This window comes from Puma concolor, chromosome C1 (genome assembly GCF_028749965.1).
Source record: "Puma concolor isolate L17-30 chromosome C1, mPumCon1.1.hap2, whole genome shotgun sequence".
NCBI lineage: Eukaryota > Metazoa > Chordata > Mammalia > Carnivora > Felidae > Puma > Puma concolor.
In genome coordinates this window covers 126,759,093-126,780,688 of record NC_141674.1, presented here as the reverse complement: position 1 = coordinate 126,780,688, position 21,596 = coordinate 126,759,093, and the positions used below count along the sequence as shown (strand labels likewise).

Here is a 21,596-nt window from a genome sequence, read left to right as displayed (position 1 = left end):
AGCATTTGGCCACCTAAGGCCCTTTGGTCACCACCTGGATGCTGTCCCCCTGTCCACAGTGTGCACTTTCACACACTTGGACTCGCTTAGTGGCTTCTGTCCACGGACAGCCATTGCTCTTCTCCCTCTGGTTCTCAGACAGCAACTTCTTTCCCCATCCCCTAATCACCATTGTTCCCAGATCGGCTGCCAAACTGTTAGGGTTGGAGTAATAGTAAAAAGCCTCGAGGCAAATTACAACCACAACAGCTGTGTTTACTAAGAGTTACAAATGAACTCATCCCAGCACAATTAGAGCAGGCAGGCAGTGCTTTGGAACCTTCCAGAAGCACCCCGCCCTCAGGATGTTCGCTGGCTGCCTCAGCCTCCTGCTACCCAAGCCAGTCCTGGCTTTTGGAGGAGACCCTCTGCTGAGCACAAGGGGCCTCTTTTCACCCATGATACTTTTATATGTTTTCTTCTCACAGCTGCACTCATTCACACTCAGCTGTTTATGCCTCTGGGAGGATTGCCAGTCTCTGACAGAGTAGGCAACTGCTGGCGGTTCTCACGAGGGGCACCAAGGAAACTACTCTCCACCCTGAGGCCCCTCAAACGCCTCCCCAGCCACCTGAGACAAGGCCTAAAATTCTCCCATTCATCATCCAAACCTTTGGACCATCAGTGACTTTTCTAAAGTATAATTGTTGTGGTCCAAGAAATGACATCAAGACTATCACTCCTCCATACCTTAAGGTGGGTTTGGTTCTCCTAACCATCTTCAGACTTTGTTTTATCACCTGTGAAACTGATATGTGCTTCTATGTGCAAGTGCTCTGTAGCCACTCCCATTTCTGCAAAGTGTCATAGGAGTGACTGAGCTAAAAGCAAGCATTCCTGAGAACCTCTGTCAGCTGACTGTACCCTTGCATGGATTTATTTAGGGGACTTGCTATTACCATGGAAATAAAAAGGCGGATCTGTGGGGGACGGGCCATGAGGCTGGTGTGCTGCCCTGGGAATCAAGGGCCCAGACTCAGGATTCAGCCTCGTAAAACAAGGGCGTAAGTATCGCTCACAGTGTGAGGTGGTTGTTGACCACACGGCAGCCGTGCACCGTGTGTGGAAAGGAAGCAAGTAGAATTTTTCTGTTGTAGGAAAATGGGTGACTAGCTGGCACAGTGTTTCCCAAACTTGCCTTCTTAAAGAAATCACCTGGAACATATGTTGAACATACAATTCCCCGGAGATTCTGATTAGACTAGCTGGAGGGGAGTCCCTGGCATCTGGGTATTTAACAAATTCCCAGGTGGAATTTAACATCGGGCAAATTTGTTTACCATTGACCTAGATTATGAGAACCAACCTAAGCTTTTGGGCTATTCCCTGGAACATAGATTGGAAATCATTTCAGTAGGAAAAAAAAAAACAAAAAACAAAAACCACCCAATAAATCAATGCTATGCCAAAGAACACACCAGGTGTCTGCATGGACTTAACACAGAGTTATGGTTTCCAACTGCAGCTATGGGGGGATCTGTCAGTGGAGTTCTAAAGAGAGGTCTCCATTCATAGGTGGAAAGAAACCTGAAGACTTTATTACATTATGCAAGAGCAATGACCCAACAGGTTCCAGGTACTAGGTACAGAGTTTCCAGCCATGCATTTTCCCTAAACAATGCCAACCCCCACCCCCTCACTGCCAACCCAAAGAAAAAACTGAAGAAAAAACTTAGTTTCAACCACAAGGTAACCTGTCAGAGGCAGCTCTGGAAGCTCCTATTAGAGCTAGGCTGCTGACTGGAAAGTGCTCATGGGATGGGCTCTGAAAAAGAAAGATAAGTCTAACAAAGATTTTAAGAACCTATGGTTCCTGCTGGAGCTGTGTGAGGGGAAAAAGGAACTTGGTCTTCTGCTTGGCCCGCCCTCATGCCTCAAAAAGTGCCAGACTTCTGAACAGGCCATTCAAGAGATGATTTGGCCTGGATGAAACATGGAATTCAGGATTGCATTCAAAGTTCCTTCTCGAACTTTACCTTCTTCAGAGGAAATCTATTCTCTGAGAGAACTAGACAAAAGTATCTTATCCCTTGCCTCCCCAGTACAAGGTCAAATATTCAAATACCTCTGAGGGCCAAACACAGGGGTTAGAGAAGGCCCTGGAAGGACTGTTATCCCCAGAACAACCCCTAACCTATATGCTGGTGCAGCCACCACTAAGCTCCAGCCAATGTTTGGCATGTGAGGAATTAAGAGTCCAATTTGCCACACCATCTGCATTGTCAAGAGAAGCTGGGACTTCTGGCTTTTCAGATGAACTCTCCCAAGTGGAAAACTTCCCCAATTTAAAAAATATTATACTGGTTAAAGAAAAATGTCTGTGAGTTAAAACTGGTCTGTGGGGTCTGAGGCTCTATCTGTTACTTTAGGCATACAGCTGGGCCTTCACAAAAGAGCAGTCAACTGACCAACATGTTTTCTTTCTTTCCTTTTTTTTTTTTTTTAATATTTATTTATTTATTTTGAGAGAGAGAAAGAGAGAGCGAGCAGGGGAGAGGCAAAGAGAGAATCCCAAGCAGGCTCCACACTGTCAGCACAGAGCCCAATGCAGGGCTCAAACTCATGAACTGAGACCATGACCTGAGTCGAAACCAAGAGTTGGATGATTAACAGACTGAGCCCCCCAGATGCCCCCCTCCCCAGCATGTTTTCTCGATAGTGTCAGCCCATGAATAAATTCTTCCTCCTTGGAGTGTTCCTTCCTGTCCCTCGTCTTCCTACCCTTTTCCACCTGAATTCTACAAACAGAACCTCTGAGTCACTGGTACAATTTCGGCAGTCCAATGTCCTACTGGAATTAGGGATACCTCTCTCAAAGCCTTGCCAGTGTCCCTTCAGCCAACAATGACAGGGGGTTATGGCTTCTCAGGTGGCTCACCTCATCTTTGGATGGAGCTGGCAGTTGAGTTAAGCTTCCTCCGTTATTCTTTGAAAGCTCAGAAGGTTCACTAGCCGTCCACTTCCCACCCTTCAGAAGGTCATTCAGGACAATCTGATTCCTAATTTGTTTGCCATCCCTTTGGAGTCCTCACCCACCCACCCGCCTCAGTGAAGCCTTTTTTTCTTGGCCAGACATGTCATTTCTTCCATCAGCCTACATAAAGTAGGCTCTGAGTCTCCCCACATTTTACTCCTTTCAACCCAAAAGCTCTCATTTGCCTAGATAATAATATTAGTAACAGCAAAAACTAACAGACGTTAATGAATGCCAAACATTATAAAACTATAAAACTAACAGTTTTACATTTATTAACTCATGTGATCTTCATAGGGACCCTCCAGTAGGTGCTATAATTACCACTCAGTTTATAGATTAGACAACAGAAGCATAGGAAGATTAAGGCACTTGCCTGCAATCACAAGCTCATCGGTATAGAGCCAGGATGGAGCCCCACCAGTCTAGCCCTGCAGTCCATGCTTGTAGCACTGCCAGCCTCACCCAGCAGAGGAAGGAAGTGCCCCAACATACCCTGAGCATTAGCAGGAACTGGAGTATGCTAGGTGCCCTCAAATGGATGGGAACTACTGGCCCTTCATTCTACATGTTATGCCTCAACTGAAGGTCCATTATCAATTCTTGGCAGCTTCTCACACTGTTGACTCACATGAGCTTACTGTCAACTAATCCCTTAAATCTCTTTTACACACATGGACGCTAAGTCACAGCAACCTCATCCTTTTCTTGGACAGTTGGTTTTATGGACTCTGTGGCTGGCCTGGCCCAATTATCATCCCTGTGCCCTATTTCTGATGGCCCATAAAGTTGTCCTGTAGGCCATCGTCTCTGTGCCCTTGCTCTTGAAGGAATTAGAGAAGGCCAAGAAAGAGTTTAGATTATAGAATCATAAGAACTCTAGGGAGCAAAACAAGAGAACATTCAGTCCTCTGCCTCATTTTACAGATGAGGAAAGCAAGACCCAAGGGCTAATGAACTGCAAGGAGGCACGGCCAGGGAGTGGTGTGGCTGAAATTAGAATCTGGGTGCCTGCTCTTCCATCCAGGGCTCCTCCAACTGCTCTAGACTGTCTCTAATCAGTGTTTCTGGGCTGAAACAGAAGTACGACAAGGAGAATATGTTCTCTCTGCCAGTGGACAAGGAAACCTCAATGGGTTTAAGATGAGAGCAAAAAGCTTGCTGAAACAGGCAACAGAAACAACAGACCACAAAGCTGATGAGACAGGAAAAAAGGCTGCCCACGGTTTCTCTGAGTTCCCAATGTGATGTTCAAACCTGCACTCATTTGCTTACCGCACAATGATGTGCTTACAGCGGATAGCACCCGGGGTTCGGTTACAGTTAGCACGCAACCAACACTGTTTTTGAACAATCCTTAAGTCACCTGCACCATAGTCCTTAGAACTTAAAAGCCAATGGTTTGTTTCAGATATTTCTCTTTGCATTTGGTTTCTCTTTTCTGTTCCCTTCCCCCCAACTCCAAGCTTGTACTTCAACTTGGCAGAAAGGCTCTGTGATTTGACTGCACTTTAACATGTGCCAGAAACTGAGCCAGAGAGGAAACCATGCACAAGTGAATGAGGATGGCTGAGTGTCTGCCCTAAGAGGCTTATACCCCCAGAGGATCTTTCCTACCTAAGCTTTCCCCCATGGGGAATAAAACTGGGGAGAGAGAAGGATGTTTTGGAATACCTTTTTAGCAAGAACCATGATTGCATTAATTTTCAAGCAAACTCAATAGAACTGATTCCAATTTCATTATTTCAAAACGTATACCCATTTAACTCAAGGTAGGTTTAAATTTATCTGGTTTATCTCTGCATTATCTGGGAAGAAAAGTCTAGCCAAAAAAAAAAAAAAAAATTCAGAAAAAACAAACAGGACAAGGTTTAACCTACCTATAAAACTGTGTTCGCTTCAAGGATTCCAATACATTCTTTAATTACAAAGGTCCCTGGGGGTTCATTAAAACAATATACTAAGAGCAGCTAATTCCTATTGCAAAATAAGATGGCATTTTTCCAAACTACTCCCATTTCCAATTTTGCATTAATTTAAACTGAGCCCAAGTCAACCAAATTAGTAAGCTAGATAATTATATAGTTTTTAGAATGGGATTCTATCTCAGACTCAGAAGTTGACTAGTCTAGAGACTTTCAACATGTTTGGCTGTTTAAAGCAGTTAAACCCTTTCCCCAGTGAAGTCTTACTGGGAATCCAAACCTATGCCACAGGTAAATCAGAGCTGCTGTGATAGGTGGGGCCACTGTGAGGCTGCCCCCTGACTTCCCATAGTAGCTAGTCCCCAGGGCTCCAAAGAACATAGGGGAATAATTATTATTCTCACTCAGGGGTTAGCAAACTTGCTCTGCAAAGGGACAGCCAGTAAACATTTTATACTTTGTGGGAACATACAAGATCTGTCACATATTCTTTTGCTTTTTTGGTTTTTCTTTTTATGACTTTCAAAATGTAAAAACACCATTTTTAGTTTGCAGGCCAGAGGCCAGGTTTGTCCCACAGGTCACTGTTGGCCAACATGGATTTATTTTTAACAGCTCTACGGAGGTATAATGGGCATATAAGAAACCACGCATGTTTAAAGCATACGATTTGATACGCGCTGACATAAAGATCTACCGTGAGCCCATCACACCATCATCAACCACAGTGGACATGAGCCCGCCTGTCTCTCACCCCTCCCCAGGCAACTACCCATCTGCTTTCTGTCGCTATAGGTCAATCTGCATTTTCCAGAGTTTTATATAGGCAGAATCAACCTTGTAGATTCTTTTGATGTTTAGTTCTTGCCCTCAGCACTAATTTGAGGTACACACATGTTGTGTGGATCAGTAATTCATTCCTCTTCCCTAAGACTTCCATGCATACGTTTGGGGGTGCCTGCCCCCAAATCACAGAGATGCCGGCCGAGCTGGCCCCGAGCCGGGCCCCCAGCCTCCCCGCGCAATGTCCTCCTTCCAGGCCATTTCACTGCTCACGTCACCAGGGTTTTTGAAAACCTCCTGACACATCTGTGGGGGCTGCAGAGTCGGCACCCATGTGGCTCCACTCCGTTTCCTCAAAGCCCTTCTTCCTGTGTCCCTGGGACCAGAGAGCATAGGGCAGTGCCCAGAGCGAAACACATTCCAAGTCATATATGAAGATTCCCAGATAAATCAGATAAATTAGATGAAATTGAGAGGAGATGGATTCATTCATCCAGTAGTTAGTAAGCACCTACTATGTGCCAGGCACTGTGCTGGGTAAAGCACCATCAGTGAGCTCTGCCCTCAAGGAGTTTAGAGTCTAACCAGGAGAGGCTGACAGAAAAAGAAATACATGATCACAAAATGATTAAAATTGTTTAAAAGAAAGGAAGAGGATGCTGTGATAGAGGTGGGGGGGGGGATGACATCTGGTTGAGGGTGCATGTGACAGGGTGGCCCCTGGAGGCTAGGGCTGGGGCAAGCCAGAGCCGGCAGCAGCCAGCCCTTCCAGCCGGCAGCTATGCCCCTCGGGGGGAAGGGAGCGTTGTGTGGGACTCCATGTAGCCAGAGCCTAGGGGAGCTGAGGGAGATGGTGGGTGCAGAGCAGACATGGCTTGCTTGCAGAGAATCTCACTAAACCATTTGACGGAGACGGCATTTCACCATAAATGTAAGGTGCTCTAAGTTTAAAATGAAGCCACTGGAGGGTTTTGAGAAGAGGAGTAATACAATGCCATTTATATTTTTAAAACAATCACTCTTGGAACGCCTGGGTGGCTCAGTCGGTTAAGCATCTGACTTTGTCTCAGGTTATGATCTCACGGTCATGAGTTCGAGCCCCGGGTCGGGCTCTGCGCTTACAGCTCAAAGCCTGGAGCCTGCTTTGGATTCTGTGTCTTCCTCTCTCTCTGCCCCTCCCCCACTTGCTCTCTGTCTCTCAAAAATATACATTAAAAAAAAATATATATAAAATAATCACTCTGGCAGCTGCTGCTGCACAGAAAACAAAGTTAGAAAGCTAGGAAGTTAGGGACAGAGAAGGCAAAGCTTGCATCACATTTCTAGATGGCCTAGTGCCCAATTTCTTAGGCCTCTGGCTATGGGCCTACGTGTTGTCTTAGACCATGCTTTAGAACTACATGGTCGTTGATGTTTAGATAAAAAGAAGCTTTTCAAATTCAGTGGGGACTAGATGAATTTGGCTGCTGCTGAGTAGGCTAGGGCTCAGGTAAGCCAGGCCCTGGGCATCCAGAGCTAGTAATAATTTGAATTGCTCACAAAGGTCTATCACTTACTCTTTGCAAAACTGGCTGCAGGGCCGTCGCAGGCCTCCCCGTTTGTGTAGTGAGCAACCAGGAGCAGTGTTTTACCTGTTACACCAGCCTCTGCCCAGGACGCCTGCTGTGCATGTTAGCCACTCATGCGGACCTTCCTTCCTGGCTTCTGAATCCTGCTCTCAACATGGAACCACCTTCCAGAAGAGGGACACAGGACAGCTCCTCAAGCAAAGGAGGCATGTGCCCAAGAGGGGAGGTGAGAGACAGAGAGAGCCCTGATCCTGGTTCTGGACTTGTCACATCATGTGCTGCAGGACCTTAGCCAAGTCCCTCCTCCTCCTTGAATCAGTTCCTCATCTATAAACCAAGATGGTGAAAGAGGGTTGCCGCTGTCTCACCATCTCATGAGGAATCAGGGAGTACCTCCTTAAGTGATGGCTATGGAGGGCTCAGAGAAATGTTAACCCTGCACTAAGCTGAGATCCTCTTTCACAACCAAGGCGACAGTTATCCAATAAGCGGCAGACTGTGTGAAATGCCTGTTAAGAAATGTCGGGCTCAGGGACTGAGGCTTTGTCATGGAGTAACAGGGAATTTGGTAAATTGACACTTTGTTTTTCCATGTGCTGCTTACCCATCAGCCTCAATCATACAGAACATGATCAAGAGCCCCTAGAATAAGCTAAAAAGACATCTGATGAGATCCATGCCTAGGACGGTTAGCCAAATGTGTCCTCCAAGAGAGACTTGGTTTACATAGGACATGGTGTAGTTTCAGGGTTGGAAAACTTCCTGTAATGTGTCAGATAATAAGTATTTTAGGCTTTGCTGGTCACAGAGTCTCTGTCACAGCTATACCACTCTGCCATTTGGGTGCAAAAGCAGCCATAGACAACAAACAGGTGTAACTGTGCTCCAGTAAGACTTTATTTACAGAAATAGGTAGAGGCCGAGATTTGGCTAGAGAGCCAGAGGTTGCCAACCACTGACATAGTTTAAAAAAACTGGAAAGTGGGGGCTCAGTCAGTTAAGTGTCTGGCTCTTGAATTCAGCTCCGGTAGTGACCACACAGTTCAGGAGATCGCGCCACACATTGGGCTCTGCACTGACAGTATGGAGCCTGCTTCGGATTCTCCCCCTCTCTCTCTCTCTGTCTGCCCCTCCCATGCTTGTTCCCTCTCTCTTTCTCTCTCTCAAAAGAAATAAATAAACATGAGAAAGTATTCATAAAAAATGGAATCTGAATATCTTTGGACAGGCTTGTATTTACCTGTTCCTCACAGGCTCTATTCTCTTATACTCCCATCAATTCCCTCTATGTCTTCTATTTGGCCCAGTAGTGCTATTCATAATATCACTGTGTGGACTCACTGTGTGCCAAGCCCTCTTCCAAGCATTTTGCAAATATGAAGTCATTTAATCGCTATAGAAACCTTGTTATCATCCCTCTGAGAAAAGAGGCCAAGTGAAGTTAAGAACTTGCTCCTGATCAAGCAGCTGATGCAAGAGGCAGAACTTGAACCCAGCGATCCGGCTCGAGCCTGTGTCCTTGACCACTATGCAATATGGCCCAGCAGGCACAGATGCTACAAAGCAGGACAGCAGATGACACCACGCCTCTCACTTCCTCTCAGGGCCCACAGCCTACCACAGGTTTACCCCATTCTAAGGGGCCAGGTTCCACAAATGTGCTAGTGGGAAATGAGACTGGGTGGGTTGGGTGGGTTGGGTGGGTGGGGGTGAGCAGGTCACTGTAATCAGGTGCTAACAATAGTGAGAAGTAGCGTGACAGCTGGCAGCCTGACAAATATAGCAGGAAAGCTAAAAGAAAGAGGAAAAAGGAATTATTTATTCACTGGTTGGCCAGCTAGTCAGGGCCAGGGACCTCACACAATCCCCAACACCCCCAAGGCCATGCTATCTGAAATGCATTTTCATCAACAGCACCTGGGTGCTTGTGAGAAACACCCCTGGGGGTCTCAGCCCCAGTCCTAAAGGTCTGAGTCTGAATCGGCATTTTAACAAGATGCTGGGTGATTCATATGCAAGAGTACATCCCAGAAGCCCTGCTCTATGTGGTAGTGTTATCATACCCATTTCACAGACCAGGACCCTAAGGCTCAAAGCAGTTAATTACCTCACAAGCTGCCCTGGCTGGTTGTTCAGAGGCTGTGCTTATTCCCGTGAGGTGCTCAAAGCAAGACCTTGAAGACATTTACTTTCACAGCAATGATACATCGGTAAGTAAGAGAACACAAAGGTGGGATCACAACTATGTAAAATGCTGACCCTGCATCATCAATACAAGATTCAGTTAGGCTCAGGATACTATTTTTTTTTTATTTTTTTATTTTTTTAATGTTTATTTATTTTTGAGACAGAGAGAGACAGAGCATGAATGGGGGAGGGTCAGAGAGAGAGGGAGACACAGAATCCGAAGCAGGCTCCAGGCTCTGAGCTGTCAGCACAGAGCCCGAAGCGGGGCTCGAACTCACGGACCGTGAGATCATGACCTGAGCTGAAGTCGGACGCTTAACCGACTGAGCCACCCAGGCGCCCCTCAGGATAGGATTTTTTTTTTTAAATTTTTTTTAACGTTTATTTATTTTTGAGACAGAGAGAGACAGAGCATGAACAGGGGAGGGGCAGAGAGAGAGGGAGACATAGAATTTGAAGTAGGCTCCAGGCTCTGAGCTGTCAGCACAGAGCCCGACGTGGGGCTCGAACTCATGGACCGTGAGATCATGACCTGAGCTGAAGTCGGACGCTCAACCGACCAAGCCACCTAGGCGCCCCTCAGGATAGGATTTTTAAAGAAATATGGAAATAAATAATACAGCTAAGCAAGACAGCAATTAATATTACTTTCCACAATGTTTTAAATGTCTTGTTTTTACAAAATCAACCAATTTTTCATTTCCTAATGACTTTGGTAATAGGATGTTGAGGGGCCTTGAATCTGGCCACCACATTGGGTAGACTTCTAGGCACGTGTTAGTGGATGCCAGTGATCAGATTGATCAGTGGATGCCCCAGAGGAAGACATCAAGAACTCAGACCCATAGGTTCCTGGGCTAAGACAGACATCTGTACTTGGGATTAAGCTGTTAGCAGTCTCATGTGGTGCTAAGGGTCTTGGCTGCTTAGTGATGCTTCCTAAGTGGATGCCTTTGGCATTCTGGCAGCAAGGTCCCCTCCCACTTCTCTACTATGTACTGTAACATCAGGATAAGACCACAGGTCCGTCTGCCATTAATTTCAGGCAGGACTGGGGGGAGCTTAAGAGGTAGCCTACTCCTTCTTAGCCTCTATATTTAACAAATTATGTTTCTTCATAAGCATTTGCAACGCAGGGACGACAAATATTTAGTAGCTATCCTACATATGACTCTAAGGAACAGAAACCCCTTAGGATACTGCAAGGGAACAGAGCATGATAAAGGGATATATGATCTACAAAAAAAAAAAAAAATAATAAAAAAGGTTTGGGGAACTCTGGCAGCTACTTTCTCTTTCTCTGCACATTGCATGGGTGGTTTCTGTCTGTTCTTCTTCCTTCCTGGCTCCTCCAGAGCACCCCACCTCTCTCAGGGTGGTACCTCTCTTCCCTGGGGTTCTGTTCCATCATTCTCTCAACAGCATCCTGTTTCCAAATCGGTCCCACTTCCTCATTACTGCACTCTTGGGAAGCTTCTGCCTCAGCCTGATCACAACTCTGGACATGTCCTTTTGATTCCTGTCTGTGCGGCTCATGGTCCCCTCTATTTTCCAATGCCAAGGGAAGAATCTCCTGGGTCCAGCTTGGCTTTCTGAGCCAGAATCATGGCTGCCAAACACCAGTATGCTGGGCTGCCTTGGGTCAGAGGACAACCCACTGAGCCATTGAGCCAAGGGCGGAGGGGGCATGTGGTGGCATCCCCCACTCAAGTGCCCCAGCAGCTAGGCAGATTCCCTCAAAAGAGGGGAGGACATACAACAGGATTGAAGGCACAGCAGATATATTCAGAATTTCAGCGAGTCTTAGAATCTGAGGGAGAAGGAGGACATCCCGAGATGGTCGACTTCAAACATGTACCTGCCCACATGCCCCCCCTAAAATCCTCAGCCTCCCAGGACAGAGGTCACCCCTCTTCCTAAAGAGATTAGAAACAAAGGAGATTGGGGGGGAGAGAGACTGGGCATGGATTAGGAAAAACAATATATAATACTTCCTGCAGACTAAAGGCAGTGATGAATGCAACCCTGGAAATGTGGATGCACTAACATCACACTTAAGGTACGTCTGTTTTCTGTGCACACTCACTAGCCACTATGAGGACGGGGATGTCTTGTTAAAAGTAACAATTCTCACACACTGTATTGTGTTCAAAAGTTTGAGATGTCCTGAATTGATGTAAAAACCTCACCACATTTTTCATCTTTTGGGCCTTTTCTCATCCAAGAATACTGGGCAATAGGGGTGCCTCGGTGACCTTCGATGGTTGAGCATCTGATTCTTGGTTTCGGCTCAGGTCATAATCTCATAGTTCATGAGATCAAGTCCTGTGACAGGTTCTGCACTGACAGCATAGACCTGCTTGGGATTCTCTCTCCACCGCTCCCCGCTCCCACCCACCCACCCGCCTCCCTCCCTCCTCGCCCCCCTTCAAAATACATAAACATTAAGAAGAAAGAGTATTGGGCAATAATCTAGAAAAGTGAAGTTAACACCCCAGATTTGAAGTATTCGAAGACTAATATAGACACAATGCCACTCACCCATTTTTAATACTTGGATGACTTATATTAAGAGGAAGGTTGGGTCATTTGTGGAGTTTCAGAAGGATTTCCAAATCATGCCACAAATCCCTTGGGCCAACACAGCTAACACTTCTGGGATTCTGACTGGCATCAACAAAATCATTCTTTCAGAGTCAAATATTCCTTTATCCCAAAAAAGGTGATCAAAAAGCTTTCAGAACCAATGTATTATTTTGTTTTTCTAGGGAAACTGAAAAACTGCCAGAGGCACCTAAAAGGAAGCTGCACTTGGTTCCAAAACAGAAGTGATATAATTGCAAGGTCAAGTTCACACAGACATGCAAACTATTTCCTTTGAGCAGGTGTGGAGGAGAGAAAGGAGTGACACTTTTTTTTAAAGAGCCCATGTCTTCCTAAACCCAGTGCCATGATTCACTCACTTCACAACTGAGCTGAGAATGACAACACCCAAAGTGTCCTTTTTAACCTCTTTGGCTGAAAGTCAGCTGAAAACTGCTGACACAGGGCAGGTTTTGATGCAAAGGAAGCAAAGATGTCTAAGTGCATGGGAACGTCTTAAATAACCATTTAGTCTTGCATGATTTTATTTTACTCAAGAGGAGAAAATGAGAAATAATGGATGTAAGAAATAAATCTTATTTACCAGCTCAGGTTTCTTAGCCTCAGCACTGCTGATATTTTGTGCCGGGTAATTCTGTTGTGGGGCTGTCCTGTGCCCTGTCAGCAGCATCCCTGACCTCTACCTCCTAGAAGCCAATGGCACCTCCCTCAGTCATGGCAACCAAAATGGTCTCCAGACACTGCCAAGTGTCCCTTGGGGGTGAAAGTGTCCCCTGATGAGGATCACAGTACTAAACTAAAGGAGAATTCTAGTTGTTTATAGCAAAGACAGTTACCTGGAATTAAATCAGTTTCCCTGGAAATAGGCTGATTTAACTGTCCCTTTGGTATCATTAGCATCACAGAACTGAAGAGAGGACAGCAAGGCTTTTCCTTTTCTGAACACGGGGTCAGAAAATCAACAGCAGGGAGTTCTTTACCCCATACACCACTTGTGCTCACTCAGTGGTCAGATTTCCAACTTCCTCAATACAAGAGACACAACAAGAGACCACAGTCCCTGATCATTCTGGAAAGTGATAGCTTTTATGTTTAGGAAGAGTCATGTTTTGAAGTTCTGGAGACTGTTGTGTCCTATACAAACATGTCCTCAATCAAAATTATGGCAGTGGCATACACAGGCAGACTTTGCATATAAAAAGGTTTGGAAGTCATGTCAACAGATCACACTCTCGTCCAGCTCCTCTCCTATTGTACCTCTCCCAGATGGACTCTGGAAATCATCCAGGAGGTCCCCAAGTCCAGTGATTTTGGAAAATCTGGCTCAGGCTATAGCCAAGGATGTGGCCTCGCCTGAGATCCCTCAGAGGAAAGTGCCTGTAGTCAGCCCTGGCAGGCGTTTTCCCTTCCCGGGTAGTTGGTGCTGCCCACAGCTAAGAAGGCATAAGAAGACCACTGCGCTCCCCCAGGCAGAGAGCACTGCTCTAGCTTCACACACCATGTCCCAAAAGGCACAGGCAGAGTCACCTGGTACGGGAGCTCTCCGTGCAATGCCTTGCTCCAGAAAGATATCCAGCCCTTGAAGGGCCCTCGCTTTCAGAAGCAAGTACAGGATGTGAAAGAAGCTGTAACATGTCACTTCCAACAAAGAGTGGAGGGGTTTTCTGTGCAGCCACTGTGCAAACGAGCAGATACAGCCTTTATTAGATACCCACATGCTGAACCGCCAAATCCTTGCATAGTCTTGTTCACTTCTAAGCAGATCCCATTAAGCCCTGGGCACTTGGCTTGATTACTCCCTGGATCAAAGTTAAATTAAATTACCCAACAAGCTTCTTTTCAGAGGCAGAGAGAGAGACACACACACACAGACTGACTCACCTTCCAGAAGCTATCCACTTTGCCATACACAAGGGACTGGTTCTGCCTTTTGATTTCGTTAATGTGGTGGATATCGCTGGAGTTTAGATGCTGCTCAACCACAAATCCCAGAAAGCTGTTGTCTGGGGTATGAGCTGATGTGGAAAGGAAAGGACAGGGCAGTTAGGATTTAATCAGCAAGAAGAAGCAACGATCACAAATTTGAGATAAACCACCTTGCACATAATTAGATGTTTTCATTTTACCCTGTTCTATTTCTTAACCTGGGAAGGGGGAGGCAGGGGATTACCTACTCCCACATATTCCTAGCAGAACCTTCACATAAGAATTCTCTCCAGGATGGATTAACCTGAACCAAATCCTGCCTTTTTCTCCCGCCACCCCCGCCTATAAAATACATCTGTCTGAAAAGCATTCTGCTGTGTGCTCTCCTCCTTCCTATTTCCTTAGCACAAGGCCTGCTATCTCCCGACAGAAACGTTGCCTTCCTGGCTTTACCAACAAATGGCCAGAGCAGGGTTGAATCAAGGGTTCTCATAGGGGTGAGGCCGCTGTTGGCAGCCCCATGCCATGTGATCTCATGCCAGCTGGGTAAAAAGGGAGCTGGGGGCCAAACCAATCAACGCCTCCCCTAAGAATTACTCACTAACGGGAGATGTCCTTATGGAACTACACTGAACAGATGGAGGGAATGAAGACAGAAAGAAAGGTGAAACTCACTGGGATGTAAGCCACCCTGAGAAGCCAACCACCACAAGGAGCAGTGTCTCGTCTACAAGACAGACTATCTTGGAAGAGCAAGGCATCTTCCTCTGGATCACTTTTCACATGAGTTCTCAAACTTCTCTAGTTCAACACTTGATCCAGTGGGGAAGCAACCCCACACCTCCCTCCAACACTGGTCTCTTGTGCCTATCATTTTAAGAGGAATTTCACTGGAAGGCAAAAATCAGAAAACAATTCTCTGTAGTCGAAACAGAGACCCTCCTCTGCTACACATTCTGCCCAGAGAAATGTGTTTTTCAGTAAATGACCCTGCAGAGGCCCCATAACATTAAATAAAGCAACTGCTCTGCTTGATTCTGACCTGAATAGAGCGGCTATAAATACCCTAAATGGAGAGACACTTAATATTCAGACAAATCCACACAATGCGGGGTACGTATGGCTTTGATCACACTCCTTCCCCAGGGAGGTGGTAAGCACACGGAGCAGGTTGGCCCCCTTGTCTTACTCCGGTTTCCTCAGGCTGCAGGAGCTCTTTCCCAGGCAGGGGACCTGCACAGAAACCCTTTACAATGGGCAGGGGGAGGCCTGTGCAAAGACCTAGGAACCTAAAGCCCCAGGCCTCACTCTCCTCTGCCCCGCACACAGACGAATGAGGGAACGCCAGCGGAAAGCCGTGAACTGTGGACATGAACGAGCTGCGTAAATACTGTGTTATCACCATCTAGTCTCCCAGGCTTCTGCCTAATGGGGGTGACAGAATGAGGAGATAATAGGGTTGTGACTGGGGAGTTGTGTTCGGTCTGGCCAATCTGTTATTTCATTTCTGTGTTCTTGAACAAGTGCCCAGAGGCGACGGCAACGGCTGCAGTTGGCTGGAAAGTAAATGAGTGAATAAATTCTACTGTCAACAAGGGGCAATGGTTGCCTTTTCTTTCTCTTTGAGGAGCTGCTGGTGAGGGGCTTTGAAGGAGGATGAGGGAGGGGAAGAGAGCGCAGCACATTCAAAAGGTCAGTAATGCAGCTTAAAACATCTCTTTGTGAAACTTCTAGCTGTCAAAATTCTGAAATAAAAACTGTCTAAACTTTGAGTCTGTGTTTTTTACCTTCAGAAAATGTATACGGTGACTAAACCTTCATGCTTTACGTAATCTTCTCTGAAATTCAGTTATCCAGTCCCTATATGGGCACTTCATTAAAAGGGTGAATTTTGAATCTATCATCTGAAACAACTTAAAAGGTGAAAAAATATAACATACTAACGTAGAGTCAAAAATAAAATCAAAGCCCAAAAAAGAAAAGAATAACTCATACATGTATGTATTTTTGCGTCAAAAATTCCCATAGCTTCTGGCTTAAACAGTGAGGGTGAGAGAGCCAACAACCTATTTAAAAAACTTGTGAGAAACTGTGGGCTCTTTACGACTGCTTTACGACTGTCATTTGGTACTAAATCAATTTTGACATTGTATGAACAATTACAGAGACATGCTCTTCTCTGAGTTTTCACGCCAACACTTTATTTTGACTCCTCTCTCTGGTCTGGAGGTGTTAGCTGGGGATGGGCAGCCTGTAAGCGCTGGTAAGGACCGTGGAGAAGACTCAAGGCTGCACCTATCAATGGCACGGCCACATTTCACTGGCACTGGTCAGACCTCCCATGGATCTTCCCAGGGAACGCCGAACCTGCCACAGGACGCCGGGCAAGGGGGCCAGGCGGGGTCATGCAGCTGCAACCTGCCCAGCCGGTGATTCAGAAGTAGCCACAGGCCCTGATGTGGCTCCCTTCCAAGGAGCTGGCCAGCAGCTGGGTACCTGCCTGGTGACATCGTCCCTGAGGGCCATGGTCTCAACACACATATTCCTAAAATCAGTTAATAATAAGTCAAAAGTCATCAAGAGAGACTGAAGCTCTCCAAAATGACCTTTCTGTGGAGATCCAACTTCATCCCAAGCTTTGTCTTTTGCTCTGCCTGAAGATGGGAATAGAGAATTTAGCTGTGGTGGGAGGGTTTCAAAGAGAAAGTATTTACACGTCAAGGTAAATTTTAAAAATTTCATCATAGGGGCACCGGGGTGGCTCAGTTGGTTGAGCATCCGACTTCAGCTCAGGTCATGATCTGGTTCGTGGGTTCGAGCCCCGCATCGGGCTCTGTGCTGTCAGCTCAGAGCCTGGAGCCTGCTTCAGATTCTGTGTCTCCCTCTCTCTCCGCCCCTCCCCTCCTCACACTCTATCTCTCTCACACCCTCTCTCTCTCACACACACAAATAAATAAATGTTAAAAAAACTTTTCGTCATAAGTGGGATACAGGAAATCCTGCACTTTTGGAAATTACTCATCCCAGGTGGTGAACAAATGTGACTTTGTTTTAAATGGCTAAGACTTGAGTACTGTCTATGTGCGGTGTCCTGTGCTAAGTGCTTTACAGTGACTGTTTCATTTCATCTTCATGACAATCTTTTAACTTGTTTGTACACATGAGAAAATGGGGGGAGATACTTCAACTACCCAAGTCTGCACGCGAGTAAATTACACATTGGGATTCAGAGCCACACCAGCTGGTCTCAGAGCTCAAGCTCCTTAAAACATTTTAACATACAGCCTCGTGGTCCAAATATTTTATTTTCTGGGCTCTGTCTACAGTGGTAAACATGCTTCTGAGGAAAATAATGCTACAAGGTAGACCAAAGTACACACGAAAAGACCCAAGGGGAAAAAATGTGTCTAAGATTACCCCAGTTTCTTGAGTGACTTATGCTACATATTTGTGGGACCAAGCTGATTTTTCACATGTGACAAACAGAAGGGGATTTGCTAAACATTAACAGTGGCCTTAAAATAACTCAGAACAAGTATTTTCTTTTTTAAGAAAAGCATTATTTTAAGTACTTTGGAAGCACCTATTTACAAATGATTACAAATCAGCCTGATGGGCTTCCTAAGCAGATCACAGTGATGATTTCTTCTAAGAACTATGGGGAGGTTAGCTTGATAATTCATTCAACAACAACCATTTTAGAGCACTCTGTAAAAAACCGGTTAAATGCGAGGTGTTGAGAGACGACAACACCAAGGAGTCTCTGCCCTCACAGTTTGGCAACTACTTAATAAATGAGGCATTTATTCCTACCAAACAATAATAAATAACATCCTCATTTCAAATTTAATTCAAGAATTTTATTTGGTCAGGGGCTCAGTCGGTTAAAGCACCCAACTCTTGATTTCAGCTCAAGTCATGATCTCCTGGTTTGTTAGTCTGAGCCCCACATTGGGCTTGGTGCTGAATCTGTTTGGGGAATCTGTTTGGGATTCTCTCTCTCTCCGCCCTTAGCCCACTTATGTGTGTGCGTGAGCACACTCTCTCGCAAATAAATAAGCTTAAAAAAATTGCATTCAGTCAAATCGACCCTTCTTTCAGTGCCTACATCTCTGAAGTCTGTCTTTCCACCACTAAGTCCTAAGCACTTGCACTAAAATGTGCAATTATTCGTTTTAAAAGTTGCTGTGCTGGCCTTTAACCACAGCTGGTGCTTCTGTGTTGAGGACTCCCACACCAGCAGGTCGCCAAGGGCAGAAACTACAGACCCACCCTGGGCTCCTCCCTCAGCCCTTACCAAGTCCTGATGATGTTCACTTGCTCGAAAATCTCAACCCTCTTCCTCCTCTGCACCACTCTTAGTTTTGACCTTGATTCTTGTCAGGACTTCTGTAATAGGGAAGTTTTTGTTTTGTTTTGTTTTGTTTTGGCCTCATCGAAATGACTATTTAGGTTTTCCTGATTATAACAGAGACATAGCCTCTGTGTAAAACTTTCTACTGTAAACCATAGAAAAAGATGTAAGAAAAAAAGATACCATCCATCACCTTACCACCTAGAAATAACTACCATTGGTGGATTTTTACCCTATACTTATGACTTTTTTTATCCTAAAATCAAAACTGGATCTTACTATACCTACTCTTACTCACTTACAAATGCACCATAGGCATCTTTGTGGGTTAATACCCACAGCTCATCACTGATTGCTAAATTAGTATAGTATTTCAGGGCATGAACTCTTTCCATCAGCTGGGATGCCCCATGGTTCTGGTCTGCCAGATCGCTTTACAGAACCACACTTACCCCAAGTCATGCAATTCTGTTTTATTTAGGTGGTTGGAGTGCTGCCAGTCCTGACCCCTTGGCTGTCTCCATGCCCCATGCCTCCAAGGATAGACACATAATACAGAAGACTCTACATGACTATGGCTCATTTTAAAAGATAGGTGTGTGATCCAAGTCCCACGTATCACAGCTGCTCCAAGACAAGTCAGCTACTTCAATCACCAAGCAGACATGGTAGAAGTCTAGAGCTGCAGATGTTATCTGTGTGCCCATGTGAGAATGAAGCCAGCGAATCCAGAGAAAGGCAAAGCCAAGAGAGGGAGAAAATGAAGATATCCTCCAAGCCCAAATCCAGCTCAACCTAAAGCTGGTTTCAACAATTCCCAGGGACAAGAGCCAACGAACCCTTGTGACCAAATTGACAGGACAGAAATCCAGACTAATACATCCTACAAGATGTTTAGGATGTTTCCAACTCGAAATCAACTAGTATTGTAGATGATCACACTCTCATAGCTCTTTATTTCTTTTTAGAGAGAGAGAGAGCACACACAAGCAAGCAGGACAGGGGGGCAGAGCAGGAGAGAGGGAGAGAGGAATTTTAAGCAGGCTCTGCGCTCAGCATGGAGCCCAATGCGGGGCTCGATCCCACAACCCTGGGACCATGAGCTGAGCCGAAATCAAGAGTTGGACACTCAACTGACGGAGCCACCCAGGCGTCCCTCGCTCTTCTAACTTCTGCAGTGGATTTCTGAGTGGTCTCTGTACCATCAGCCTTGCCCTTCCTCCTTCCCTGCTCCCTGTTCCAATACATCATCTGTGATAACACAGTATTCTTTGCAACAATCATGTAACTGTGGCAGTTTCTGGCTAAAAATCTTCACCGCCTTCCGGATGAAGCACGGGCCAGTCTACCTGTCATCCCAGCTTCATTTCAGGTCACCCTCTGATACTTCTGCTCTCTGATGACCTACTCGGGGTTTGCAATGCATGTTCTCCATCTTATCTTGTGCTGGCACATGTCTGGTGTATCTTTCACCTCCTCCTCCCTTGAAGGCTCAGCTCCCTCCACCTCCTAGTTGAGGGATTCCCTAACTTCCTGACACTGAGGTAAGTAGCCCTCCTCTTAGTCCAGGAAGACTTACAGCCCCGTTCACACGTTAATATCTCCCATGACAGATTGCATGCTCTTTGAGGCTGAACCATGTCTTATGCCGACTCCCAGAGCATAGTAGGAATTGAGCAAATATCTTTAGCACACACGACTAAGTCAACGGGGAATGCTTAAATAACTGGTGTGACAGACTCTTGTAGGTTGATCTACATTAACAAGCATCAGAGGTCATGCCTAAACTATTCCCAGCACCAGGCTCTTTGCACAAAAGTTCCACAACTAAAGCCTGTTCTTTGTGGAATTAACCATTTGCCAAGGCAGCTTATCACTCTATTCCAGAACCTAGTTCATGCCTACTGACAGGTGTTCAATAAATATTTTTTTAATTGATAAACTAACCTATCTTTGAATCTAGGTCACAAAGTTGAAGGTGGGAAGAAGGGAAACAAATGAGTGATGCCGAGTTGTAAAATTTTAACATCACAGGTTTCTAAGTACTATCAACTCATTCATCAGCAGCACATTTGTTGAGTACTCACTATGAGCCAGAAAACAACTTGGGCAGAATTGAGCACAGACCAGTGAATAAAACCAGCATAAATGAAGCTCCCTTTACTGAGCTTACATTCATTTGGGGACACAAAGAGTAAAATAATGCAATGTTACAGATAAAAAAAGAAAAACAATTGGTTTGGTGACCAGTATTGAAGTCTAGTTAATGATATGCTGAACACCTGTGGATTTTCTTTTACGCATCAAAAAAAAAAAAAAATGCGGACTGATGAATAGAGAGAAGGGAGACATATGGATTGATAGGTAACAGAACAAGTAAAGAAAACTGTTGTGGAGTCTAGGCTATGGGTTTCTTTTGTACACTTCTTCCACCCTTTTTGTATATTTGAAGACTTTGTTAACAAAGAGGGTAAGAAGAATACTGACTGCCATTCAGGATGTTGGTGCGGATTCTGATGATGTAACTGGCATCATAGAAATAACTTTACTGAAAAATGCAGTCACATCACCCCAGAAGTTACCTGCTTTAAAAAAAACTACACAGCTAGTGATGTTATACTCCAAATTTTACCAAAACTGAATTTTTTCAAATGGTGGTGATGATGAGCTCAGAGAGAGAAAGAGAGAGAGAGAGAGAGAGAGAGAGAGAGAGAGAGAGAGAGAGAGAGAGAGAGGGGGAGAGGGAGAGAGAGGGAGGGAGAGGGAGAGAGAGGAGAGGTCAGGATGCAAGCTAGGGAAACTATTATGTACAGCTGGGCTGAAATGATGGGCACCTGAACTGTTGACAAAGGCATAGGAGAGCAAATTTCTCAAGTGTCAAAAAGCAATTTAGGAGGGAATGGACTCCTCAGAAGAACATTGCTCCTGAAGGCTGAGACTCAGACAAAGGAACTGTAAGCCTGATGCTATCACTCACCAGTCTGCACAGAAATAAAAGGCAAGAGACCTCCTGATCGAAGTCAAAGGCCAAAAGGCAGTTTGAATCACAAACAACTCCTTGGCTTGTCAGGCCCTAAAAATAAAATTGTATATGGAAGCAACTGATCTCAGCTGAAGCCAACAGGTTTATCATTTGCAAGAAGGGAAAGTGGCTCATTTCTTTAAGTCCTGTTTTGTCAGGCAGAATTTTTTGGTCTACAAGCCACTATTTCAACCAGATCATGCAAATAAACGTG

At 45.4% G+C, this 21,596-nt stretch overlaps 1 protein-coding gene across 7 annotated transcripts in view; it reads right to left on the bottom strand.

The window, feature by feature from the left end:
* The window catches only part of MGAT5 (alpha-1,6-mannosylglycoprotein 6-beta-N-acetylglucosaminyltransferase), a 336,396-nt gene that overhangs the window by 74,857 nt on the left and 239,943 nt on the right, over positions 1–21,596 (bottom strand). For all 7 annotated transcript variants that reach the window (XM_086715203.1, XM_086715204.1, XM_086715202.1 and 4 more), the window contains one exon: positions 13,962–14,095. In XM_086715203.1, coding sequence (XP_086571329.1) covers positions 13,962–14,095 — 134 coding nt within the window. The remainder of the gene's footprint in view (positions 1–13,961; positions 14,096–21,596) is intronic.